The 27,370-nt window shown below is 37.6% G+C and overlaps 3 protein-coding genes across 4 annotated transcripts; 1 reads left to right on the plus strand and 2 right to left on the minus strand.

The window, feature by feature from the left end:
- Positions 1-13,970: 13,970 nt before the first annotated feature.
- On the plus strand, positions 13,971-16,657 carry LOC131334297 (SWR1 complex subunit 6). Of its 2 annotated transcripts, XM_058369244.1 has the most exons (5): positions 14,006-14,164; positions 14,263-14,379; positions 14,484-14,586; positions 16,067-16,173; positions 16,303-16,657. In XM_058369244.1, the coding sequence occupies exons 2-5, from the start codon at positions 14,269-14,271 to the stop codon at positions 16,504-16,506; spliced, it is 525 nt and encodes a 174-aa protein (XP_058225227.1). In that variant the 5' UTR covers positions 14,006-14,164; positions 14,263-14,268; the 3' UTR covers positions 16,507-16,657. The 2 variants fall into 2 exon arrangements, with proteins under 2 accessions (XP_058225218.1, XP_058225227.1); XM_058369235.1 differs by having other exon boundaries at positions 13,971-14,379.
- A 1,831-nt stretch (positions 16,658-18,488) lies between these two features.
- LOC131334289 (laccase-12-like) lies at positions 18,489-21,166 on the minus strand. Its single transcript, XM_058369229.1, has 6 exons — positions 20,847-21,166; positions 20,613-20,764; positions 20,264-20,508; positions 20,027-20,155; positions 18,993-19,931; positions 18,489-18,885 (listed from the first exon to the last, which is right to left on the minus strand). The coding sequence occupies exons 1-6, from the start codon at positions 20,967-20,969 to the stop codon at positions 18,755-18,757; spliced, it is 1,719 nt and encodes a 572-aa protein (XP_058225212.1). The 5' UTR covers positions 20,970-21,166; the 3' UTR covers positions 18,489-18,754.
- A 1,886-nt stretch (positions 21,167-23,052) lies between these two features.
- On the minus strand, positions 23,053-26,893 carry LOC131326102 (probable WRKY transcription factor 26). Its single transcript, XM_058358703.1, has 5 exons — positions 26,558-26,893; positions 25,583-25,762; positions 24,598-25,154; positions 24,355-24,516; positions 23,053-23,900 (listed from the first exon to the last, which is right to left on the minus strand). The coding sequence occupies exons 1-5, from the start codon at positions 26,864-26,866 to the stop codon at positions 23,459-23,461; spliced, it is 1,650 nt and encodes a 549-aa protein (XP_058214686.1). The 5' UTR covers positions 26,867-26,893; the 3' UTR covers positions 23,053-23,458.
- Between the last annotated feature and the right edge of the window lie 477 nt (positions 26,894-27,370).

Here is a 27,370-nt window from a genome sequence, read left to right on the forward strand (position 1 = left end):
CAAAAAAAAAGGGGGACATTTTTAGTTAAAAAGTAGTAGTAGTTATTTCTCAAAATACTTGGGTAAAAGTAAAAAAAATTATTTTTCCGATTCCTCTCATCGAACTAACAAATGAGAAAAAAAATTTAAATAAGGACAAAAAAAATCATATTTTAATTAAGTTTAATTTAAGTTCAAGAGAACGCAGCCTAAAATGACTCGTTTGTTTTTTTAATTACCTTGCAAATACTCAGCTTTTTCTTAATTAAACATGAAATTATCTTTTCCTTCAACAAATTAAACTTACAAGTCTGGGGAAATTAAAGTTTACTTTGAATACAGCACGGTTTTCAAAAAAAAAAAAAAAAGTGGCTTCTTGGATTATTTTTTGTTTTGTTTTTATTCAATTTTTTTTTGCATTTGTTAGATTTGCGCCAAATTTTTGTGAATATGATTCGTCTCGATAATCAGAAAAGTAAATAATTATGACTTTATTCCCTTTTTTTTTTTGAAAATATCAAAGAAAAAGTGCAAAAAGTAAAAAATTGGATAAAAATCATAATTTTGTACAGGGACTTTGGGTTGGTGCTTGCAGTGAGGTGCTCCAAGCCGTCGGATCGTGCATCCGACGGTTCGAATCTTATCTCGGCAACCAACGATCGAGAGTCGTTTCATTGTCGAGATGAGATCCGAGCCGTCATAATCCGACGGCTCGAAAATACGCAGCACGATATTGCACACACCACTGCACAGCACCATCCTCTAATTGTTTCGTACCCTTTCGACTCATCTCTTTGAGACGAGACAATAATTTACTACAAAATTAACAAATAAAATAAAAGGGCAAGTTGACTTTTTTTCCCCTTTGGAAACTAGGCCTACCGTACTAGTCCACTCCTCACATAACTGGATTTCTTTTTTGTTTATTTGTAAAAAGTTGAGATGTAATATTTATCAAAAGATTCTCATAAAGGAAGGTTGGGAGCTCACTCCTACGGACAGGGCGTATAAGCACGTAGATGCACCGTATAAGCATGTAGATGCACCGCCTTACAGAATAAAAAAAAAAACCCCCAAAAGAGGACAAAATCAAGGAGGACAAACTCCCCAAAGAGAAGACAGTATTAAAACAAATAACAAAATAACAGAAGCACCGCTAAGACATCCATCGCCACTCTTTTCGCAACCACCTTGATAGACTCGTAATTCACAAAATAGGAACATATCATTAGGTGGTGGTCGCCCAGCAAACGTGACATACGGTGTCAGATCATATGTGAAAAGATTGAAATTGAGAAAGGTGGTGGACAACATCTTATCCGTAACCACTGAAACCGAAGCCTCAGAACGCCGCCAGAAAACGATCTCTCTAAAAAGTTCCCAATGAACGCCCGAACTTCAGTCACAGGATTCAAAGAGAAGACGGTTCGACAGTGAGAAAAAAAGAACAGAGGGTGAGGGGGGAGGGGGGGATTCAAGATTGGAGGGGAATGATCCCTCCCCTTCTGCCGTCTAAGAGAGAGGGGAGGGGAGGGGAAGGGTTGTCGACTGCTAGAGTTTGGAGATTTTTTCCCCTACTGATGACTACATAACCGTATTTCAAGGGAGAGATAACGTAGTCGGCAGCGAAAATCGTGATTAATACGTATTTTGACCAATAAACAACAGGAAATGGAAAATTAAATCCGTTCCTCCAATCCAGAGATACAACAAACAAACAAGCCCCACCCAAAACCTAATTGGCCTCCTTCCTTCCATACGCGCACCAATAGAATTGGGTCAATTGACTCTGTTGCCTGCCCCTTCCCTTCCCTCTATAAATACACTCCTTCCCTTCCCTTTCTTTCCCCACCATTTTCATCACCCTCGCTCTCAAACATACCATCCAATCATAATACAGTATGGGAGGATCTGTAAAGCTCAGGAGGGATAGCGCCACGGACACTACTAATGGCGGCCGCCGTCGTGGAGGAGGGAGGTGGCGCTATCTATCCTGAGTTTCACGGATTCTTCTTGCTATCGCTCCGGTGCAGCTTTCAGCCTCTGGGATTCGAAATTTCTTTCATCTAGGTATGTGCTGGCTAGCTAGCTGCTGTGTTCTCCTGCATGTGGGATACGAATCATATATATGGATCCAACTTTTCAAAACAAAATCATGAATCTAGCTCCTGATTTCACTAAATATGATCTAACTTTTCAGGCCGAAAAAACCATGGCGATCTTTTCGTTTTGATCTTGTTATGGTTTCTTACGATGATAAAAAAGAAAGAAAGAAGAGATCTTGTTGTTTCTTAGACGTACTTCATTCGGTTTTCCATCCATAATCGCGGACTTGCGTTCGTTTACCGCGTTATTGTATGTTTGTTCCCGTGCAATTTCACCTGCAGATTCACACAAAAGACTCTTTTTACTGATCCAAATAGAAGGAGAACGTCAATACTGAGGTCTTTTCAGTACCGATGATTCGAACTCCTCTCGAAGGGATTAGATGACATGTCCGGAATTGATCTTTTATCAAATTTTCAGCAATATTTCAGGATTGTTCCCATCTAATTACTGCCTTTTACGTTTTAATTAATTTCACTTTTTTAAATTAATCATGGAATTAACGTAAGGCGTGACTGATCTTTTCCGCTGGAGTGATGATCATGGTCTTTCTTCCTCGTCTTCCTTTGTAGTTACTCTTGGGTTTTTTGTTTTTTTTTTCTCTGATTCCGTACATAAAAACCATATAAATAATTAACGCATATTCTTCTTTTTATTTCGAGTGGGAGTAAAAAATATTCTGCCATTTATCTTACTATATATAGTTGTCCCAGATATCATAATAATACTATGATACATAATCTTGAATTTTCGCATATGCTTCTTTTTCTTTTATAGAATATTTTTTTTCATCCTTATCATGATTCCTGAATATATACAAAGCAATATATTCTTCCTTTAACCTGATACCAGGTTGATTTTTCTTGTATGTTTAAATAGGGGATTAGGGGAACTTCTAGGAGATTATTCTTTTGTTGTCTCTCTTATATTGTGGCATCTCTAGAGTTACGAATTACAACCGGTTTTCTGTATTTCTTCTTTACTTTTGATAATAAATTCTCTTTCTCTTCACTCGTGTATATATCCATCCTGAAAAACCACGTAGTATATCATGTGCCTCTTGTGATTTCTTGTTTGTTTTCTCTCTCTCGTTTAGCTTGCATTTATAGCGTTCATTATATATATATCCCACCATATGGGCATTTTCTCCTTTTGCTTTCGTATTCTTTTGCTCATATACAGTACGTAGTTCGCATGTGGGATTTGCATCATTCGTACTCAATCGAGTTGGTTACAATAATAGAGTGCAGTACTGATTAAAGTGAGGAAAAACTTGTCTAGTTTTATTTTAACAAATAAGAACAATGCCTGCGTTCTATTGAACTATTGAACTTAAACTTAACTTAAATCTGAAAGTTGTCCTTATTTGAATTTTTTTTTCATTTGTTAATTTTGCTCCAAATATTTGTGGGTTATTAATTCGTCTCGACGATAAAAATCGGAAAAGTTAAAAAATTTTACTTTTATCCAAATGTCACATTTTTTTTTGTTGCTAAAAAGTGGTTATTTCTTAAAATACTTGGGTAAAAGTACAATTTTTTTCTTCTAAAAAGTGGTTATTTTTAAAAATATTTGGGTAAAAATACAATTTTTTTTACTTTTTCGATTCTTCTTGTTGAGAGACTCGAGACAAATCAATAATCCGCAAAAGTTTGGGGCAAAATTAACAAATACGAAAAAATTCAAATAAGAACAATTTGCAAATTTAAGTTAAATTTAAGAGAACGCAGCCTATTATTATTTCGAGTAAATAATATTGGAGTTGTGATTTGCGGAAGAGGCAATTACTCGATCTATATCACGAATAACAAAGACGGACAAAAGCAAGGCGAGCTCGAAATAATTATCGTCCCACACAACAGACTCCGGTTTCACCCCTAAGCAATTTTTTTTTTGTCATCTACGCAATATATATATATATATATATATATATATATATATATATAGGTTTTTTCAGGTCCACACCGTCCGGACCTCCCATTTTTCCGATCGATTTGCGATGATCCGAGCCACTCAATGTGATCAGAACGTGATTTTAAAGGTACCCGAGTGAAATCAGTAAAAAAATAATCGGAAAGGGCTTGATCCGAGCAGCTTTCTGAAAAAAAGCTGCTCGGATCAAGCCCTTCCCGATTATTTTTTTGCTGATTTCACACGGGTGCCCTTAAAATCACGTTCTGATCACATTGAGCAGCTCGGATCATTGCAATTCGATCGGGAAAAGGGAGGTCCGGACTGGAAAACAACTATATATATATATATATATATATATATATATATATATATATATATATATATCGGGACGGTTCAAAGGACACCCAAAAAAATACCTTATAAATTTTCAATCAAATTTTGATAATCCGAGTCGCTCAATATGATTAGAACGTGATTTTAAGGGTACCCGCGAGAAATCAGCAAAAAAAATGACCGAAAATGGCTTGATATGAGCAGTTTTTAGCTCAAATTTAATGAACGGTTTAATAAAAAACTATACAAAAACAAGCACTTTTCGGTCATATTTTTTGTTAATTTTTTGCGGACATCCTTAAAATCACATTCTGCACACATTGAACGGTTTGGATCTTAAAATTTTGATCGAAAACTATGAGATTGAGATTTGGAGTGTTTTTTTCAGGTATTTTTTTGGTGTCCCTCAAATCGTTAATCTATATATATATATAAATAGATAGATAAACGATTTCTCTGAAATAACATCTCCTTAAGTCTTAGATCTTGCAAGAATGTACGAATTAATAGAAGGAATTAGATCTTCTTTTGTCCTTAATTTGGACCAAACGGGACAATTCAGATTTCAATCATCCATTGCTGCAATTCATAATTTAGAGTTGCTAAAAAACTTTTACTGATCGAAAAGTCTCTTAAAAAATACGAACAGTCGATTATACATACTAATGTATGGTTCAGATTTAGATTATCTCATACAATCAATTATAATTATTACTGTATGGTTCAAATATAAACTGTTTCATTTCGTTTAAAATTTGAACCGAAGAGAATCCGAACTATTAATAAATTGACTAGGCACCTACCTGAAAGTACATTTACTGGAGTAATAAATTTTTTGTCCTAAAAGAATGTTGTTCAGATCAGATATTTATTTTTTACCATGGGAAAAAGGATAGTACGCAGTATTTAAAAAAAATTGGCAGTATAGTGGGGGAGCTGGGTATTAATGGCGGTCAGTCTGAAATCTGATGAATATGGTAGTGTGTTCCAGAAGGAATCCCTCAGCGAGAATTAGGGTTCGCATTGAATTGTTTTGCAGGCTTTTTCAATTATGGGGGGGGGGGGGGGGGGGGGGGGGGGGGGGGGGGAGGAATGGGGATGAATTTAACAGAACTGTGGATGTTGACTCCTTTCCCAACTCCTTCGTATAGGTGAGTCTGAGTGATACTTTACTTCCCACCTTTTCTTGTACCTGTTTTTGCTATTGCTCCTGGCTAGTGGCTCTAATAAGCGAACCGAATTGCTCGTGTTTCGGTTTGTTAAGGCAAAACTCAGCTCGGTTCTGTTTCACTCGTTTAGTAAACAAAACAAGTTTGAATTTTAGGTTTGACACTAAAAAACTCGGCTCGTTTGAAGAGAGGCTTGTTGAGTAAATTAGCTTGGCTCAATAGTTATCCCGAGTCACATGTAGGATTACCATATACACATCTCGACTAGTTTTTACGGAATTTATTTTACCGTCTAATGATGGGGTCTAGTTAAAGTTGGGACAAAATCTTGTATGAATTTAGCTTGGAGTTTATAGCATCTAATGAAAGACAACAAAGTCATAAATCTCAATGTCTCATAAGACCAACTGAGTTCTCCGGAGTATTGTATTACTGATGCACTTCCACGATGTTCAAATCCCCTGATATTTCCGTTCTTCCATGCATAACATTAAGCAAACGAGAAAATCTTTTCTTTAACGGCGGAACTGTGAATAGTTGTTTACGGAGCCAATCGTGACTGTATGTCCAAAAGTTTCATTAAAATCCGGACAGAATAGAACACTTTTGGACGGTCGCGATTGATTGCTGCTGTAAAGAACTTGTTCACGGCGGAGCCGTGAATGAATAAGTTTCTCTCTAAGCAAATATTTCTAGTTTCCCATTTTAAAGAGAATACAAAAACTCAAATCCATCACAAAATTGGCAACAAAAAGTATAAAAAATGAACCCAATTTCATAAAATTTGTGCCACAAGGGACGGCAGGGGTGCTGACCGTAGAAACGGCACTTTTTGGCTCAGTTGGTACACATTAAATGGGACAGGATTCTTTGCACAGATGATTTGAAAACCACTCATTTTTTTTAAATAATTATTTTATGATTTTTTTTTTGGTTAAAAAATCAGTTAATCGGATATCGGTAAATGCTTTTTTGAATTTGTAGGATACCTCGGATCTCGCAAAGATTATTCGAACCACTCTTTTAAAAAAAAAATTCTCACGAAGATGATTTTTTTTTTGATCCGCACGAAGATGATTTGAATCACTCATTTTTTTGAAAATATCTTTTTAATGGTTGTTTGTAAAAAATCAGGTCAATCCGATATTGGTAAGAGTTTTTTCAGAATTCATAAGATGTCTCAAATCTCACAAAAATGATTTGAACCACTCGTTTTTCAAAAAAAACGTTTTTATGATTTCCTCTACAAAATCAACTTAATCAAATACTATCAATAAAGACTTTTTTAGAACTTGTAATACGGAGTATAATTTTTTTTGATAGAATGAGTGATTCGAATCTTTGTACGGCCCGAGATGGGCCCCACAAAAATCGTGTGTGCGTGATTTGTGCAAAAGAATCTTGCCCGATTTAATGGGTACCAAACAAGGACTAAACAAGCGCAAACAAGGATTGCCTAACTGCACCAAAACGGCACCGTTTCTTAAGGTCAGCACCCCAGCCATTCCTTGTGGGCAGCAGGGGCCCGTTTCCATTTGTTCCAGACAGAGAAGATTGCTTCAAAATTGAGTCATTGGTCCCTGAAGGAAGGGGGGCTGCTGTCCCGGCTAAAACAATATCGTTCCGGGTCCAAAAGCTTGATCTGAAAATTTACTTGAAAGATCTCATCGCGTACTAAGGCCTTGCAAAAAATCAAATCGATCGAGTATATATAACCTAGTAAACGTTTTGGATCAAAGCTTTTGGACTTGGGACGACATTGTTTTGGCCGGAAGAGCAGCCCCTTCTTCCTCCCCTGAATTTACATATTTTTGTGTACAGTTTACCGTTCGTCCAGACGATAATCAGTTAAAAAGAAGAAGAAGAAGAAGAAATATCTTTGATCTCTCAGATAATAAAAAGAAGAAGAAAGTGTTTTTGAAGAGGCGCAATTAGAGAGAGGTACTCCCACTGGGTACTCCAATTTTGTTGCGTGGATGATATGATATGACTTTAGGCGCACAATGTGTGTGGGTGTCTAGTTAAATGGGGACAACGAGCCAGTTTTGGCTGTGACAGATCTCTATCTTTCTGATCTTCCTGCTCCTATAATAGGATGTTTCAGATTTTCTGGATTGTGTGTTGAGGCCGGCACCAATGTGCTTCAACAGAACCACCCATCACTCCCCCCCTGCCCAATAAATAAATCAACTGTTTTTCTTTTTTTCCCTACTGTTACGCTACGTACTGATCAGGTTGGTGATATGTCAGGTGTCGTTACAGATTTATCGATATTAGTACTGTTATTGTCTCGCATCGAAGAATTTACGGTAGTACTCCCTCCGTCCTTTTTGAGATGTCCCAAAATGATGTGCTTATTTCAATACTTTTCAATTTTGGATATATATATTATCATATTACCCCTTATTTCTCCCTCCCAAATTCAAAATTTGAACTTGATTTGAAAAGAAAGTGGAGTAAATTATTGACATGACAAGAAAGTTGACGAAAAGTCATAAATTACAAATGGGTAAAATAGTAAAATTGACACAAAGTCAATATAATTATGATTTTTTATTAAATTACGTGAAAGTCAAAATAGGTGCAACAAATTGGAACGGAGAGAGTATACATACTATATGGAGTATATTTATTAAAAAAAAAATTAAATAAAATTTAAAAGTAGTCTGGAACCGTCCCGTACTGACCAGTACCATTCGGTATTCGACCGACACTGTCGGAGTATTTGATTAGTACTGTCTGTTATTGACTTTTATACTAAAAGAGAAAAATAAATAGAAAAGTAGTTCGGTAGTGTCTTGGTACATGCATGCCGGTACCGACCGACATTTGAGCCGGAACGAATTTAAATAGGTGAGATACTGGAGTTGATCAATACATGTACGTACGGTCCGCTAGGGTAGGGCTCTTTAGGCATGAGAAAATTCTACCAGGTCTCAAAGATTCTGTATCTCAGAATTATTAAGGCGGATACTAGTACTATTTCAGTATGTTTTGTATTTTGAGTTTCTCTCGTTCAAATTTTCTTACACGATTATGCAATTGAAACTGCAGATATATATACACCCGAATTTCGGTACAGGAACTACATTATCTGAAATATGGTATTGACAAATTTGAGGCTGATCAGTTTTCCAAAGTGCTAAAGGGTCTTTTTTTTTTTTTTGTGAAGGAAAAAAAAAGAGTTCATTTCTAGACGTACGAAAGAAGAATTGTTTACTTTTCAGGATCAATATGCCAAGTTGTGATCTCAGAATTTACAAACGAGAGCTGCTATTCCCCCTCCCCTGACACACACACCCCCCGGCCCCACCTCCCCTTTTCCGGAATTACCCCCCGCCTCTCTCTCTCTCTCTCTTCCTTTTCTTTACAGTTTCTTTCTTTACAGTTTCTTTCTTTCTTTTTTTCCTTTTCTTTACAGTTTGATTTTTTTTTTTCATTTTATTTCTTTTTCTTTCTTTTTAGTTTGAATTTTTTTTCTTTAATAATAGGTTCAGGTCTAATTTTAGGCTTTGTAAAGTAATTAAGAAAAAAAAAGTGTTTCAATTGATCATATTTATACGACTGTTTTATTTTTCTTTTTTTGTCCTTTATAGATTAAAAAATATAGTTACAAAAATAAGTGTTTCAATTTTCAATCCGTTTGAACCAGTGCAAAGATGTTATTTTTCTGATCATTTCATCTTAAATGGTCGCAATAACTTTTTGGTTTCAAGGCCTTTCAATGGACATCCTAAGAGAGTCTTAAAACTAAAAAATAAGTCTTACGGTGTTTTGTTGAAATGGCTTAAAAAGATATGAGTAATTAAGTAACGAAAGAAATTAAAATAATATGATCAGAATAAAAAAATCTTCACACCCGTTCAAACGCATTAAAAATTGAAGCACTTAATTTTTTAACCATATTTTTTAATATATATAAACGGTCTAAAAAAATTAAGTGCTTAAATTTTCACTCCGTTTGAATCGGTGCAAAGATCTTGTCAATATAATCATAATAACAAGATTTTTGCACCGATTCAAACGGAGCGAAAATTTGAACACTTAAGTTTTTTTTAGACCGTGTATATATTAAAAAATATGGTTAAAAAATTAAGTACTTCAATTTTTAATGCGTTTGAACGGGTGTGAAGATCTTTTTATTTTGATCATATTATTCTAAAGAGACATAATCAAATTTTGTCTCTAAGGCTCTCATAATTACGTTTATGCTCTATAGGATTGCAAATTGATAGGTTCGATTTTTTTTTAACCCAAACGTTGCCGTTTAGGGGCAGCAGAGCCCAATGAATTAAAATGGCGGAGGGAGGTAATTAAAAGGGCTGAAGGAGGATAAAAGCGGAAAAAGGGTGTGGCAGCGGGAGAGGTGTAGTGTCAGGGGGGGTGAGAAAAGCAATTTACTTTACAAACTCTATGGTGGTATCTTGACTTTTGAGTGGATTGAGACTTGACCAGAGTTTTGGTACGGAACTACTGGGGGAATAGAACTCAAAACGGACCACAAAATGAGGTTTCCACCAACAAAAAAGGACGACGACTTGACCAGAGTTATGTCATTTTAGCTGCTTATTCGCACTAAGTAATAAGGTGATTCACAGTGGTATAATTAAAAGTTAATTATTTTTAAAGTTAATAATATTTGTGCAAAAAATAGCTCATAATGATATAATCAAACTTAGCAACATCCTTAAAAATAATCAAATTTTTGGTTTTGGATAACCAAAACTAGCAACCTTTTTCAATAATCAAAATTTATGAACCCCATACCACATAAGTTAACTGGTTCCAAAATTTGTATGCACGCATGTTTCAACTGGTATTTTTTTTTCTTTTCTTCTTCGTCTCTATATCTTTTTCACTTCACCCACAAATTGTTTCTCTTTCTTTCCCTCTAAAAGTGAAACTTATATCTCTCGATCATCTACAATTTGACTAATCGTCATCGGATTAATGTATTTCACTCTTTTTTCTCGTTTATATTTTATTCTCTTTTTTTCCCCAAAATTAAGTGAGGGAATCGATATATTTCTGCCAAAAAAAGAAAAAGAAATGGAAGGAACTGAATGGCGGGAAACAGAGAGAGAGAGAGAGAGAGAGATTATAGTGGATCCCTTATTTTAGTTATGGACTTGGAATGACCATTGTGGATCTCAACATTGTTAAGTTTAACAACCTCTTAAATGAATAATCAAAAGCTGATGTGTTAAATTTTGATTATCCATTTTTTATTATACCACTGTGGATGGCCTAAGTTTAGACATTTTAGCTGTTTGTTCACACTAAACAACAATTTATTAGTTAGTGGAAACAAGTACTTCACATTTTTCAACAATTTTTCACTCACATACCCATTTACAACTTATTGGTTGGTGGAAATAACTTATAATATTTTTTAACAACTTATTGATTAGTGAAAACAAGTAACAACTTATCAACAACAACTTCTTTCTCAATACTTATTTCCTACCGGAAACACCCCCATTGTATACTATCTCATTGACGTGTTACAAATGTATTGGTAGAGTACTACAACTCACTTACCATGTTCTTTACCAGTGCAGTCAATGGCGACTCCAGAAGATTGTGAGCATGATGTCATTCACAAACATAAGTATGAATTAAAAAAAAATTAGCTCAACTAAACCTCTCAATAAGTAGAAGACACATATGTCAAGTGTATTGTATAATGTACAGTATAAAAAAAGGATAAAGACATGAACTTCTACGAGGGCATTGAAAATGTTAATCGCCATCACCTTAATTACTGTAATTTGTAGCGTAGATACCGACACAATACCAATGACAATGTAGACTAAGGTTTCGTTTCAGAACAACTTCTTAAAAAATAAATATTTATTTTTTGTTTTTTTTAGTTTTTTGACTCCGACTTATTTTTAGTTTTGAAACGGGTCTAATTTGATGCGGCGCTGCATGCTATACCCTTTGAGGCCCACCCCTTTGAGAAACACGCGAGAACGGCCAGAGCCGCGCATGTGGCAGGGAGAAATCAACTGGTGTGGTCTGTAGCCCACGGTGGTGACTAGTGTCAATACAATAATTTGATGTGATCAGTTTTTAACCAATTAGAATTCTCAATATCATAATTAGCAAAAACATAATTCCCATGGGGTCCGCCGACCCCACCTCTTTCCATGTAGCATGTCGCCAGTTACAGTGGCACAACGTCACATAGTATTATCCAAAATATGGCTTCTAAGAGTACGTTTGAAAAATCTTCTTATTTTATAAATACTTATTTTGGGGCTTTGTTTCACAAAATTCAAATAAACAGTTTATTTTTACATTTTTAAACTAAAAAATAATGTAAATAAAAAATAATTTTTCAAATTTTTTTTGCATCGTATTAAAGATCTCAATGAGATCTATCAAAGAAGATCTATAGTGATAGGAAAATTATTTGCGTAAGCACATGATTTTTGAGCTTGAAATTACCTTTTTAAAAAATAAGTACTTATTCATCCTTTTATGGAACACACTTTATTAGTAGACAAAAAATAAGTTCTTATTCCGATTCTGAAACGGGCCCAAGATGGTTACATAGCATTGCTCTTGCTATCCTTTGTCAAAATATAAATAATAAAGTTGTCATTTTCTCATAACAGCTTAAAAATTTAGACAAATTAGTGGTTAACAAATTAATATGGTATCAGAACAGGTAATAGATTTCGTGTTCGAATTTCACCGCCTGTCTAATGTTAAAATATTTACACGTGTTTAATTCGCTTATGGAGGAGAGTCTGGCTACACATGTGAAGGCACATTAAAAGTATAAATAATAAAGTTGCCTTTTCTCTCTAACAACTTAAGCTTTCAGAGGAGTTAGTGATTAACAGTTTAATAACTACTCCTATAATGGTTTAGTTACGATCCCATGAGATCATTGGAAAAGAAGGCGCCCCCAAATGAAGGGGGGTTTTGTTTTGTTTTCCGATAAATTTTTTTTATATATCGTTCTAATTTTATCGGATGTCCTCGAAGGGTTTATATATATATATATATGAAGGGGGTTTTCTTTGTTACAGTGCCCTCTGTTTTTTCATAATTTTTGATGTAAGATATTAGGGCTTGGTATTTCGTAGTAATTCTTATTCCCTGATGTAAAAATGATACCTCGGTCAAAAAAGAATGTGTGTTGCGAAGCTGGGACCTCTGGGTGGTAAACCCATCCATCTTGGCTGATCAACCAACTGCACTCTATCTCTTGGGGTTGATCTGCCAATATGTTTGTATAGGAGATATGCATTAATGCAGTATGCATGTTTTGACAAGATTCCTGTAATGCATTAACGCACTGCGGAATTCTTTCGGATCAATTACGCGTACAATTCTCGTTGTTAAGGTTTCGTTTCAAAACCTAGATGAATCAATGTGGAATGCTATGCATCCGGAATCTTTTTCTAACGAAACTAATTTAGTAAACGAGGAGGTAAATTGCAAATTTTAGCGTGATATGGACCGCTGTTGCATTCTAGAATAAAAGGTCTGATGATGAATAATGTTAACATAAAATTAATATTTAGGGGGCGTTTTCGCTAAACTAGAAGTTGTGGACTATTTTTTGTAACTATTTATAGTCAAGTTGTTTTCACTAAACTAAAAGTTGTAGAAAATACATTGGTTAGTGGAAGAAAATATGTTGAATTCTTTTAATTTAGTAAAAACAACTTAACTTTTGATAAAATAATTTAGTTTAGTATAAACAACCCAACCAAAATCAAAAAGTTGTAGGTGTAGATGTTTTTACTCACTAAACATAAAAAAACGCATTATAGTATCTGTAAGAAAGTAAGACAAAAAGAGCTTAAGATCGATTCATAAATAAAAAATGAATCTCACCACTTTACGAAAATCAATTTTGTAAATTTTGTTTGTTTGTTTTGACATGTTACGTTTTTTATATTAAAAAAGAACGATTTTGACTTAATTCTTTTAACTTTGGAACATGAAGAAAAGAAATGAAAAGAAAGGAAAAAAAACTTTGAGGAAAATATAGAGCAAAACTCACTGTGCTTAATTTTTCGTTTTCTTACTCCATTTCTTTCCCATAAAGTCTACAACCATCGAACCCAAAAGGCGGTGGCCGGCCACCACATGTCATTAGGGCCCGTTTCGAGTCTCGCACGGATGATCTGAATAGTTCAATAATTTTAAAAAAAAACCAAGTCAGCATGAGAAAAATCAGCTCGATCCGATATATGTAGGTGCTCGGATAAAGCTTTAGTCTTAGGATAATCGGAAAAACAATCTTCCATTTTTTTTCGATTTTTCAAAGATGAGAAACTTGATTCGAGCACCTACACATATCGAATCATGCGATGACTGTAGTGCTGCTCTTTTTTTTTTCCCTGTTTTCTCTCTAACCAAACAAGAGAAAATAAAATTTTTAAACAGGTTCCGAACAAGCCCTCAGGGTTTTTCTCCCCCATGGCCCACGGTGCATTTCAACGGCACCGTTTCATTCTCATGTACTATCAGGCTTACAACGGCGTCGTCCGGTTTCTCTCAAGTCGATTTTCTTGCGCCAAACCCTCTGTCACGAGAGCCACCACTCTCTCTCCTTCCCGCCCCCGCCCCCGCCTCCGATTCACCTCCGCCGCACACCGCTCACACCACCACCGCGATCTTAAATTTCACATAGTTAGGTATATTTTCGTACCCCTGAATTTCTATTCCATCACAATCAGAACACAAATCTCGAACATCTCTCTCTCTCTCTCTCTCTCTCTGTCTGTTCGTCTAGGCAGCAATGGACGAGGATACTACCACTTCCAACATGCTTCGCCGCATGTCAAGCCGGACTCGTAAGGTTGCGACGAAAATGGTCGCTGCACTTGCAAGCAGCGACAATCGAACACAGGTATCTCATTTTCCTTCCGTTTTTTCGCCTATCATTTGAATGCACAAGTTTTACTAGTAATTTTAGGGTTTAACTGAAAGTTTTGTAATTTGTATACCTTGTAGGCAGCCCTTGCTCGTCTTGAAGCTTTGGAGAATGACAATCCTGGAGCAGAGATGATAGAGATCAACAGCGATGACGAAGCTTCTCTTGACGACGAAGACCAAGGTTTATTCAAAATTGCTTTTTGTTTCCTCTTTACTAATCATTTTTGTTGGTTTTTGTTATCTGCAATCAAAGCATAACATTGATTTGGTGTTCTTTTAAGTTTTAATAGAGTATGAACAATTTGGCTTATTTTTGTCTTTATATTTGAATTTTTTTGAGCATGGATCACAATTTTTTACTTTTTTGATTCCTCTGTCAAGAAAACTAATAATCCACAAAAATTTGACGCGAGACTAACAAATACGGAAAAGAATTGAATAAAGAGTAAGACAAAAAAGCCACTTGGCTTATTTAGCCAAACTAGGCCTTAATTAAATTTGAGTAAAATCTTCAGTTGATATGAGTTCAAGTTTAATTAATCGTAGAATTGAAAGAAGAGTCTAGTGGTTAAAGCTCATTTTGACTTGTCTTGGAGTAAAGGAATGGAGATGGTCTTGGGTAGTTTTTAGAAGTTTGAGTGTGAGTCAAGATTCATAAAGGGCTGGAGTAGCATAAGCTTGTGTGATTGGTCTTAGGAATGACAATGCCTTCATGAAATTTTGTTTCTTGTAATTTGGTTCTTGTTGAGCATGCGAGATTGCGAATTCGTTTTTAGCTTTTGGCAAAACTGTTTATTTAATGATTGCCAGTTCTTCATATTCTTAACCTGGTAGCGATTTTGTTTTTGCACTGTTCTTTTTTCGACTTTTTTGGTGGATACCTTGCCTGAAATACATCATTGAGGAGATGATTTTGAAAGATTAACTAGCCAAGTTGAAACTAACTTTGCCCACACTTTTCATAATGTGGTATTAAGATAATGGATTTATGGAGAATTTATCGGGGGAATGGATAATCATTTAGCCACTTCAATTCATCTTTTCCTTCACTATTTCCTTTCCCGCTGTAAATCCCTCTACAATTCCTTGATCCAGTCACGGCCTTCGAAGTTCCACGTGCTAGTTGACTGAGATATTTTGTTTCCATTTTCAGGCCAGACAAGAAAAATTTAATATGCAACCTTTCCAAGAGGAAATGGACTTTCCTCTGGTTTCTGAATTGTTTAAGATACATGTTCAATTGAGGGGATATATTGATCGTCGAATCTATGTCGTTCAATTTAAATTTGCTTCAAGACTACATAAATTTAGTCAAAGCTAGAACTGGCGCAGCAGCGTTAACAAGTGACAAGCAAATATCATGAGTTTAATCTATTGACTAGGCATACTGTGAGGTTCTTGTGACTAGAGAACCTTCCCTCTTCCTGATATGTGGCCTTTTTCTCTGACATCCAAGATTCAGTGGCTAAATTCCCTCCTGCATATGTGCATTTGCAAGACTGAAGCAAGTATACTTAGTTTCACGTTACTCCATGTCTTGTAGAGAAGAATAAACGTAGTTCAAGTAGCTTACTCGTAGAATACAGTCCTTTTCTTCTATTTGTTTTCTATAGCTTTTTGCTTCTTCATTCAAATTACCCTTTCTTTTTTTTTTTCACCAGTTTACACAAAGAAGCAGTCAAAAAGCACAAAACGTAAAACTCGTCAGGCAAAAGCACTTGAGAATGCTAAGAAGGCCCCCAGAACATTCCTGGAACTTTTGCATGAGGTAAAAATAGAACTGCTGCTTTGTTTACATTTCTCTATTTTCCTTTCTTTCAAGTCATGTTTCTCTTTTTGGCATCTATTTTCCTCTATGTTTGGATAAATGTATTCTGCAATATTCCTTAAAATACAGGCGAACCTGGAATCTTTGTCTCCTCACTTGCCTTCCTATTTAAGAGCAGCAGTGGGCCCTCCAAGCTCCTCCACACGTCGCCATTTCTGCACTGTTTGTGGATTCACTGCTAAGTATACATGTGTACGCTGTGGGATGCGGTTCTGTGCAATCCGCTGCCAAAATATACACAATGATACTCGTTGCCTAAAATTTGTTGCTTGAATCATAAGAGGCTTAGGCTACTGAAAGTTGTAAGATTCATCACATTGAAAACTTACTTTTCTATTTCAGAGCTCTGTTTTCATATTGTATACCGAGATCACATCTTTTGTTGCCTTAATCTTAGCCTCCAGGGAACACAGTTTCATGCCAATGGTGCCATTTCTGACCTTGTACATTTTGTGAATGACATAATCAGTCAGAATTAACTCGAAACTTAGTTGTCCAATACCTGATCTATCTTGCTCACATTCCTGGACTTCTACATTTTCCTCCATTTGCCAGTGTAGGGTGCATGTGGCAGGTGTGGCTCACTAGCTCTTACGTAGCAAATTTCTCTCAGTTAACATACATCTCAGGTACCACTTTGCTTGAACCAAATAAAGTTTTGCACGTTGTTAGTCACAACCACTTAGATAGTTCAGTAACGAGTGAGACACATTTAGGTTCTTTTGGCTGATTAGGTTTTGAGTCATTTGGGACATTTGAAAATTTTAGGCAACCTAGTCCGGCGACTCCGGCCATAAAGAGGATATGATGCACTCACCAGCTCTGTCAATTGATTTAAGGAATTTTATGATGTTACTGAGGCCAATGGGTTTATTTTCTGGGATTCTTTAGTTTCCTAGGCAAATGCATATTGAGTTTGTTGCCTTTCTTGTTGAAACCTTTTAGGCAATTGCACTGATGAGTTTAATCATTCAGAAGCAGTTTGTAAAGGATATCGATTCTGGACGGCACCATGCCTCTCTTGCTCCGTTCGTATGAAACAGTAGGTTTATGCATTGATTGGCATATGGTAACGTTAAAAATGTATAAAGATGTGGAATAAACATTAAATCACGGTACAGTTATCCTACAATTACCATTAGAATGGGTTGGGCAAGTCGTCCATTCACACAAAGGTCTTAGGGAAACATTTTGAACTTGCTACCTTGAAGTATTTCGATTAGGAAAATTTCTTCATTCTTAGTTTTACGTCATCAGTCATGCAAAGCAATTAACATAGAAGGGTGCATATGTAGTCTGAACCACCCGAAAAAAAGGGGCTCGGCCTTTCATCAATTTGGTCTAGTGTTTCCTCTATTGAGACATACGTCAGGTGAGTGGTATTAATCAGATATGAAGCTGTGGTAAGATTGAATTTTGGGTAAGAATCTTTATGCTGATGAAGTGGGTAACAGTTGGTAGTTGATGATCCTAATCTGCTCAATTGTGAATAATCCTGATGTTTGAGGTTAATCTGACCTCAGTTTCAGCCATCAAGTACCAAACACTCAATCTCCGGTTCGACTGGAGTTAGGTAATGAATGAACTTAAGCAAACCATAAGCCGCTCATCGATTTTTTAGTATGGTAGCTTCAGAGCATGGTGGAAGATGGATATCCATATGCCAGCAGAAAATGCTTGACAGCAAATTGCTACGTAGATTTACCAGGCTTGAATGTACTTGTTAGAAAATAAAAATTAGGGTTGAATGCTTAAGCCTGCTACCCACGTACCCTGACCTTGTCTATTTTTGGCCTGACCTGTCTGGGTAGATGATTTGCTTCAATCAAGGTACTGATTAATTTGGAAGTCAATACAATGAGGAAGGTTTGGGTAGTTTGTTTTCCCGTTCTTTAGAAGGCTGAAAAGACCATCAGTACTTAGACATGATTTCGACTATACTTTCAAAGATTAGGTAGCAAACCAAGGGAATCATAAGGGCAAGTACATGTAAATGTATGTATCTTTGTGCTTTTTTCTTGTCGTGTTTTGGTGCATGCCTCTGCAAATTTTTAATTATCAACTTTAGATTTTGATGTCATTGAAATGACCTGGTCTATAATGTATTGTTGGACTTTTCTGTTCATCTTGGATATTCTGATGAGATTAGGTATCTATTTCCAGGCAGTAATGAAGTTAGTTATGCCTGCTGCCTCACAAGAATTCTGACATCCCAGTTGAAACACCCAAAAAGTTAACCTTGAAGACGAAACCAGTGCAGATCTAAAACAACCTTGAAGATTAAACTCCGTGACATACATTATTCAATGGAAACATAGAATCGAATTCTTGGTAACAATCCAGCAAAACCAACAAAAGAGAAAAATGCTGCAGTAGGCTGCAAAGGCAATTGCAGGTGACCTAGATGCATGATGTTCTCCAAACATTGGAGATCAAGAATAAGCAAAACTTTCATAAAACTAGTGACTAGTGAGAACATCTTCTTATTTGTGGAAACAATTTTGCTCTGTTGATCAATGTCTTAGCATGGAGGCAGATCGGCTGGAGGGGGTGATACGGACTGCAATTTCCCTATACCATTTTCAACCAGGAATGACATAGCCAGACCCCAGGCGAGATGAGTGTCTATGTGACAGTGAAATAACCAAACTCCTGTTTCAAAAAGAAAGGAAAAGGAATCAATAAAACGAGGATAAGTTATGTACATGGTCGCAATCGAAATGGGTTAAACTGGAATATAGATTCATGTTTGAAATTACCCGGATTATCAGCAACAAACCGGATTACTGCCCATCCGCCAACAGGGACGTCAATAGTATTTCGTACAGGTGGATCAATGAGGTTAAATGATGGTGTATCTCTTCTACGATTAAAGTTACCAAATCCTTGTCCGACAACAAAGAAGTGGTATCCATGGAGATGTATAGGGTGGTCTTCTGTTGAGAAGATACCTGTATCTTGAAGCACAATTTGTACCGTGGATCCGAACTTTAGTTTATAGAGCTTAGTCCCAAACCTAGGTTGCCACAGTGCACGACTCACGGTGCCCGTGTAGTTGAATTTTATCGGCGGCACAGGTGGGAAGTCTGTTGTGAAGATACCGGGTATGTTTTGGTAATACGCTTGGAGTAAAGAGGCCCTTCTTGGCAACACAAATGACACATTGTTCATGCTGGCAGCAAAACGAGTATTGTTAGGCCCTTGGCATCGGGGTCCAGGAGCGCAGTTGACAAACCCTAACCCAATTGTGAAAAACAAGTTCTTGTCAATCTTGGTCGGGACTGCAACCTTGCCGAAACTTTTTAATTGTGCCGAGAATGCCGTCACGGTCGCCGTGTCGTTGAAGGCGGGTAACCGTGGTAAGATCGGTCTTGAGGGAACCCCCCTTTTGGCAGATTGATATTCAAGGATTGCAGTTGTGGTGGTATTGTCAAACGGCGCATTCTGGGCAGTAGCGTAGGCACGAGCTGCCATGTAGTAGCGTCCAGGTGTCTGATCGGCAGTGAGAAGGACATTGGTCGTCTGACCGGGTCCCAACATGATGGTGGAGGTGGTGAAGGGCTTGGTATAGGCGGCGTCGGCTTCCACAACGGTGAGTCTGTGGTTTGCCACCTTGAAGAAGAGTTGTTGATTGAGTGCAGCGTTGATGACTCTGAGGAGAATTGTATCCCCTGACTGCACAGGGAATCTTGTGGTACCTGAATCATCATCGAAATTTACGACACTCAATGTTATCGCCATGTGATGGCAAAAAAGGAGCGACTACAAGTTGTCAAGCAAGATTTGTGCAAACCTTTGCTGGAACATATGTATAGATCACCCGGTTGACCATTTATGGTGTATGCATCGGACACATTGGGTGCTCCCCCCGTGAAAATTGCTAGTCTTTGGACACTAATAACATCCCTGTTCCACCATTCTCCTGCTCATCATAAATCAATATCGTCGTTATGTTGAGCTATTGAATGAGGAAAACGGTGGTTAATTCATCATTTGAGAGGGAAAGTTTGAGAGATTTTTTATTCGCTACCTAGAATAACAGGGATTTCATGCTTGGGTTTTGGGAAGGGGTATGAGGAGCCCAATTTAGGTAAGACTATCAGTGCTCCGTGAACAGTAGCTCTAAGAAATCTGCTGTGAGCATGCCACCAGAAGGTTCCCTCCTGATTTTCAATTGGGAACCGGTATGTGTAACTTGCTCCTGGCTGGATTGGACACTGAGTCACGTACTCGGGGCCATCTGCCCATGGTGTTCTCATCTGGCGAATTCCATGCCTGATATATGGAAGCACATTGAGCTCATAAGCATATGAAACCCTGAACATGCATTTTGGACATACAATGCATATATTGCAGTTTTTACAGAAGTTTAGTTCTACCAGTGGATGGTGACGTTGTAGCGGCCACTGTTCAGGACTTTGACAACAAGTGTGTCTCCATTATTGACTTGCAATGTGGGCCCCGGATACTGACCATTAACGGTGAGTATATTGTGGATTCTGCAGAGTCTGTTCTCTGGAGTTTGTTGTACCTATTTCAAGAAAGATCACATTTAGACCCGAATTGAAACGACAAATGAGAGGAGCAGAAGAAGAAGATAGAATATGACATACAACAAAGTTGCGGTGGTGAGTCTTTGCATTTGCAAAAGAACCCATCAGAGCTAGTAGTAAGAACAGAAGGCCTAAGAAGAAGCAGTTGCACTTCGGCTTTACATAGCCGTTATAAGCCTCCATCTTCTTGTCTTCACCCTTCAGCCTTCTGTTGTGTGAAGCCTAGAGTCTTATTTGAGTTAACACTACGTTACAGACTCGTTATTTATACAGAACTGAGGGCATAGGAACTGTCGATTTACTGAGAAAACTGGAAAGAGGTTTTTGCCTTTTGGGAGATTAGGTTATCAGTCAAAAGTGACACCAAAAGTATAAGGGCAAGCAAGTCCAACTCTAAAGGAGTTGGTGCACCCATTGTTGAACTAATGAAAGATTCAGTTATGGACTGATTGTTAAACTACTGCATGTTCTGTTATTGATCACTTTCAGAGTAGGGTTCATATTACTGAGATTAACTGCACTTTTGAATTTGATGGCACAAATCGTACGGTTTACAATTATATTAGACTGTGGTCGGCAGAACCAGTGAATTTGAGAGTTATGGTGAAGTTGGTTAGCCAAACAATCCACCTGGAGATCTATGGATGGTCTCTAACCAACTGCTACATGGTCTCTAACCAACTGCTACTCATCATGAAATTATTTACCTCAGTACTCTTCATTAGAATTTTTTTTTTTTGGCGCGGTAAGGGTTGTTTGGTCTAACATACGCATACCTCGACTAATCTCCCCTCTGATCAGGTCACCATCTAATATAGACCTAAGAATTCACGAGAAAAGTTCTGCGGCCTAGCTAGTACAAAGAACTATTTGCCTTTGTTGGAAGTCGAAATGGAGACTTCCACAAGGCACTTAGACCTTCCGTTTCTACCATGTGAGCTAGATCAAGAAAATTGAACACGCATTGAGAGGTCATGGTGTAGTGTGATGGCAAGCGATTTTATTCTCCACGGGCTGAACGGGTTCGAGTCACGGAAATTAGCCCTTCTACAAATTGTGAAAGTAATGGTATCTGTCTGTCACCTTTTCGGACATATGCATTCGTATCGATATATCAATTTCCATTAGCATGATGCCCTCTATTAGTTCACATCAATCTAGACCGGAGCCAAGTGTTATTTGCTTAGAGCTCTGTGACTAAGGGTGGAGGGATGTTACAGCAAATGGACTTAGAAAAAACCCAAGTTGAAATAGCATAGTACGATTGGTGTAGTCTTAAGTATTTGACCTACTGTCCATACATCCCGCCTCAGCTCTTGGTGGTTTTAGTCACGAGAATTAACCTTCGAACAAATGATCTTTTCCGCAATCGTGTTACTCTCTCCGTTTCTGAAAGTTACCTATGTTTTACAACTTTGATTCAACCAAAGCAAATGAATTAAGGCCATTAAGCTGCTTACGGCTACGAAAACGCGATGACCGAAAACATGTAATTATGGATAGTAAAACTGGATTAAGTGGGTTCTATAGTTTTATTAGTGCATAAACATCTAATCCATGAATAGCTACCTAACCAGACCAGGCCATGCCAAAAGGTTCGGTTACCAATCGCACTGACATAGGAATGGTTGTAGCCCGCCAGGTTTAAAAAAATGACTTAAGGTATCTTAGGTACATTCTCTAATCAGTATGCTTTATTTAATTTCAAAAAGATTTAAAATAGAATCAAGTGAGGCTTTACTATAATAATTTAATCAAAGTTGAAAGAGTCCAAGGAAGAAACCTTCCAATATCTTGAAACCCACTCAAGTTGACCTTGACCAACCGGCGCACCACGAAATATCCTTTGCCACCATTGTTTGACCCTTCCAAAAGCTTTTATTGATTAGAAAATCTTTTTCTTATTAATCAGATATTTGAATCAACTAATGAGCACCTCAATGAATCCCACACCAATTTTACCGTCCATTAGCAGAGCAGAAATTAAACTCTGGACAAATCCATATATAGATTTGTCCTGTGGCAGTTGATAGCATCTAAAAGGTTTCGAACGTGAGATCTAGGAGGAAGTAAACCCCTAACTACCAAGCCTTAGAAACTTTTTTTATTTATTTATGTTTGCAGCAATGTTTTACTAGCATATGCATCTACAATAAGAGAAGAAATACCACTAGAAAAATTATTGCTGAAATAACTTTCTTTGTGCTTGTGTGAATGGCTGCATTGGTTACTTTGTTTGAACCAGTTCTTCTTCACAAGCAACATAAGAACAATTTCTTCTTCCTTTTGACTGTCAAAAAATCTGAAATCAATTCCTTTCAAACAAATACATCTAAAGGGAAGATACACCAGGTGTGATGATACCACAATGATTGAGGTTCTACACTTCTGAGGCTAACATACATGTTAATGAACTTCTACAACATACACCTTTGAATATACAAATTACAAACTCTTTTCAAAGAAACAACTACCCATACGCGTACATATACAAACCAAATCCCCAAGAAACAAATAAACAAATGAATCTGACATCCTTACCCTATTATTGTATTGAAATCTTGACTGTTTCTGAGGTAAACCAACCTTTGTAGCAAGTTTTTGCTGATAACTAGGTGTTTCAGCCAGCTTACGCGCACCTCGACTAATCCCCTTCATAGCAAGTTAGCAACTTAGCTTAGCAATGACTCAAAGATAAAGTCACCCCTTGGTTCTTCCTTGGCTCTGGAAAAAAACCCATGGTCTTCTTTTAGGGGTTGACCCATGTAATTGCTCATTGAGTTCCCAAATCCTGAGAATCCGAAACTCCCTGGACTCTGCAGCATCTCCAGTGTGAAGCGTGTTTCGCCTTCAGATGTGGGTAGCCTCGAATTGTGGCTTGGATTTGTAATTGAGTTGGTGTTGGAGTAATGGGATGTAGTCGAAGGTCTAATGGCCATGGACGCATTGTTGGGCAAAGGCCTCGCGGCAGAGTGGTTACCGCTGCCGCGTGCTGCCGGAACTTCGTGGTTATGCTTTCCCTCATAGGTTGTGATCACTGATCTGGGGTCGTCGGATGCTCGCTCGACGTGTTTTCTGACGGGACATCCTTGACTTGTGCACTTGTAGTAGCTCCTACACAAGTTATCAACAAGCCAACATATTAGGCTATCTCTAAACCTGATATTTTTTTCGTTGTAAACAAGCTGGCAGCACTACTTCTGAACATATTTCTAGAACAAAGATGTCCAGGTCTGAATTGTTTACTCTCTCTATTGGGTAGGCATCTAACGAGTAGTAGTAATAAGAGGGAACCCTGCTTATTAAGCTTATTTTGTCTCTGAATCTTCCCTTATTTGGCGTATCAATTAGGACGCAATTAAGCAAGGGCTACCAAACAGGCATTTAATCTGGGACAGAAACAATATTCTGAAGTGCAAGGGTAAGCAGTGCAATCAACTGGATTGAGTATGTCTGTTGTTTCCCATGAATGGTGTCCAAAAAGTTTTCTAGCATATGGACTTTGAAAGCATCAACCTTTCGACATTAGAGAAAAAAGTAGGGAAAATTTAAGGTTTTAATTTGTTACCTTGGATTAGGATTTCCCTTGACGACCTTCTGCCCATATTTCCTCCATCTATACCCGTCATCAAGGATATCAATATTGCTTTTTGTTTGGACTACAACTCTTGGTTCCCTTGATGTACTGCTCCCAGCAGCGGATATACCTTCACTTTCACCCTCAAACTTCCTGAAAAAACGAAATCGAAAATTAACCAAGATCCTCATAGATTACCCAACAATCAAAGGACATCATCTCAATCAAACTTACATTCTTTTGGCAGCAGTTTCCTCTTCATCGTACTCATCATCCCCGATAGTGATCGAAGAATTCTCTGGTGTCGCACCAGAATCCATCTGTCCATTGCCATGTAATGCATAGGACTGATCTGGGAATTCACCGGTCGAATGATTAGAGTGTTGAATTGCTTGAGAAGAAGCTGATGATGATCTCTTAGTAGAGTGAGGCTTTGGGTGGTTATGACCCCCCTTGTAAATAATCTCTGTGATCTCCCCACTTAGTAAAGACCTCTCAACCTTCTTCTTAGTTGGGCAATTTGGGTGTGTACATTTGAAATAACTCCGCGGGTTTTCGCTCCCTTTCACTTGCTTCTCTCCATATTTTCTCCAATTGTACCCATCTTCTGATCTCCTCTGCTGTCTTAGGGACTGTGATGATTGTTTATGCTGATCATAATCTGATTGAAACCCACCATGGTTTTGGGAATTGGTCTGTATTGTGGAAACGTATTCGGGTTTCACCGTAATGTTTCTTGTAGATAAACCATCTGAATTGGTCATCTGTTGATAACCCCAGTTTTGGCTTTCCTGATAGTTTGAACAATTTTGTGTTAGAGAATCAATACCATGTTTGTTTCCTGATATTTTGAACTTCATTATTAAAGAATCAATACCATATTATTGGGTACAATGGATCGTAATGCGACATACGTGATGGACCTCTCCGCCTAACAATTTAAGGTTTTGGCGTTGGCTACAAAGCTTTTTTGTAGCATCAAAGGAGGGTTCATTTCATCCCATATCAATAACTACCATAAAGCTCGCACCTCACAATGACAGACTCGAGAAAAGTTGAGACGATAGACCCAAGAAAAGTTACATGCGAGTCTGACATTTTTGTATTGAAAAGCATAACTTTTCGGGATTGTAAACGATTTTTCTTCACTCAATGAGATCATATGTGCGAAAATCGAGGAGAAAATACAGAGAAAGAGGCAATCTATCTGGAAACATACAGTGGGAACTTGAGACTGAAAGCTTGTTGCAGATGATGTTGGAGGCCTGGTTTCAGTCCCGAAAGAGAAACCAGAGTACTTATTTTGCTCTTGTTTGATGCCCTGCTCATGGTGGCTAGAATTGTTCTTCCAATTGAAGGCCTGAACTGGAAAAGACCCGGTAGTTGGAGATGGTAGAATCTGCAAATAATTTGGAAAACAAAAGTTTAGTTTCTTTTATGTGGATTTTCATAATAATAAAAATAAAAACAGTGACCATATAAACAAAAGTCATGGGTTGCCCTCCTAAGTCCTAATGCTTTATTTGGGTCCCGATAGATCAGAGGAAAAATAAGTATAAACCCCTCAAAGTTTAAGCTAGGACTAGGGTTGTTAAACGAAGTAAGCTATTCAAGCTCGACTCGTGTTGGTGGGTACAGTACGAGGTCATTTAGACTTGAGCAATAAACAAGTCAAACTTGAACACTTCTTTTAAATTGGTTTAGATTTCAAGCCAAACTTAGTAACCCGTACTCTATCTTCATTAAAAGCTCATACAATATCAAAGGACTCAAGCTACTACTCGGCTCAGCTTGATTAAACATCGGCTCAAAATCATAAACAAGACCAACTCGAACACAATTTTTTAAAAGTTCGTTGCGATTTCAAGCCAACCCCTATCAACCCACTATTCGAATCTTCGCAGCTTGTCTGTGGCTCTAGTTTTGGTTCCAAGTCCAACTAATTCCACCCTAATTGGTGTCCAATAAATTTGATTTTTGGCATACTTCATGTTCTCAACAAGCAAAATAAAATGAACTATATCGATCATTGATGTGAGATCGTAAGAAATTTTTTACGGGCCAGGATTGGAGACGAGCCGGACTCATGCCTCATGGTTTTTTTTTTCCTCTGTATTCTCAGCAACCAAACAGAGCCCAGAAAATGAAATGCAGAAATTACAAGAAAGAACTAAAGTTAAAGATGTAGACATACGTTGGAAGAAGGGAAGAGAACAGGTGAGTCCAAGAACTCAGACAGGTTAAACCCAGGAGAGAAGTTGAAGAAAGAAGGGGAGACAGCATGGGGTGAGGTCGGGATCGAAGGCGGCGGAATCGACTTGAATTTGGGCACGCCGGAGCCGGTTCTCTCGGCTATGCGGTCGGACAGTCCGCGGCTGACGGCGGAGGAGGAGGGGTAGTCTCCGGCGAGGAGGTCGGTGAAGGAGGTGGCGGAGGATGACATGAATTGGGTTTTTGAGAAGGAAGAGAAGTTTGTTTGTGGTGTGATATGGGTAGAGGCCATTTGAAGAGAGAGAGGAGAGAGAGGGGGAAGGGGGGTTTATATGGTGGTAGGGGTGAGAAGAGAGGAGGAAGGTGTGGGGGAGATTGTATTCGTATTGAACAAGTAACAAGTAAATAAATTGAGAAAATCTTGTTCACAGAGCAGCTGTAAATAAGTATGTATGGAGCTCAATTTTGATTATTCAAAAGTGTTTTTGACGATACGGATTCAAGTTAATATTTTACCGATCGAAGATTAAAAACACATCTAATTGTTAATTGTCGAAACGGACGGCTGAGATCGCTCAACTTCGTAAAGAGCTAACGGCTCCGGAAATAAATTTCTATCAAATAAATTACCACCAAAAAATTACTCCAACAAGTAAATAAATACTCGGCAGAGCAGCGAGCGGGCATAAAAAACAAATAAATGTATGATATCTGAAGTCGTGAGTTTAAATTCTGAGGATGCTTTTAAGAAAAACTTAAGAGTTATTTGGAGGTTTTGTCCGGTCGTTAAATTTTT

This window comes from Rhododendron vialii, chromosome 1a, assembly GCF_030253575.1.
Source record: "Rhododendron vialii isolate Sample 1 chromosome 1a, ASM3025357v1".
In the NCBI taxonomy this organism is placed as follows: domain Eukaryota; kingdom Viridiplantae; phylum Streptophyta; class Magnoliopsida; order Ericales; family Ericaceae; genus Rhododendron; species Rhododendron vialii.

Coding starts and splice junctions, on each gene's coding strand:
- LOC131334297 (XM_058369235.1), top strand. CDS start 14,269: ATGGACGAGGATACTACCACTTCCAACATGCTTCGCCGCATGTCAAGC. Junction 14,380..14,483: donor GCAGCGACAATCGAACACAG/GTATCTCATTTT, acceptor TATACCTTGTAG/GCAGCCCTTGCTCGTCTTGA. Junction 14,587..16,066: donor TCTTGACGACGAAGACCAAG/GTTTATTCAAAA, acceptor TTTTTTCACCAG/TTTACACAAAGAAGCAGTCA.
- LOC131326102 (XM_058358703.1), bottom strand. CDS start 26,866: ATGGCCTCTACCCATATCACACCACAAACAAACTTCTCTTCCTTCTCA. Junction 25,763..26,557: donor TTCTCTTCCCTTCTTCCAAC/GTATGTCTACAT, acceptor AATTATTTGCAG/ATTCTACCATCTCCAACTAC. Junction 23,901..24,354: donor AAGGGAAATCCTAATCCAAG/GTAACAAATTAA, acceptor TAACTTGTGTAG/GAGCTACTACAAGTGCACAA.
- LOC131334289 (XM_058369229.1), bottom strand. CDS start 20,969: ATGGAGGCTTATAACGGCTATGTAAAGCCGAAGTGCAACTGCTTCTTC. Junction 20,509..20,612: donor TACAACGTCACCATCCACTG/GTAGAACTAAAC, acceptor TCCATATATCAG/GCATGGAATTCGCCAGATGA. Junction 19,932..20,026: donor ATACATATGTTCCAGCAAAG/GTTTGCACAAAT, acceptor ATGATGATTCAG/GTACCACAAGATTCCCTGTG.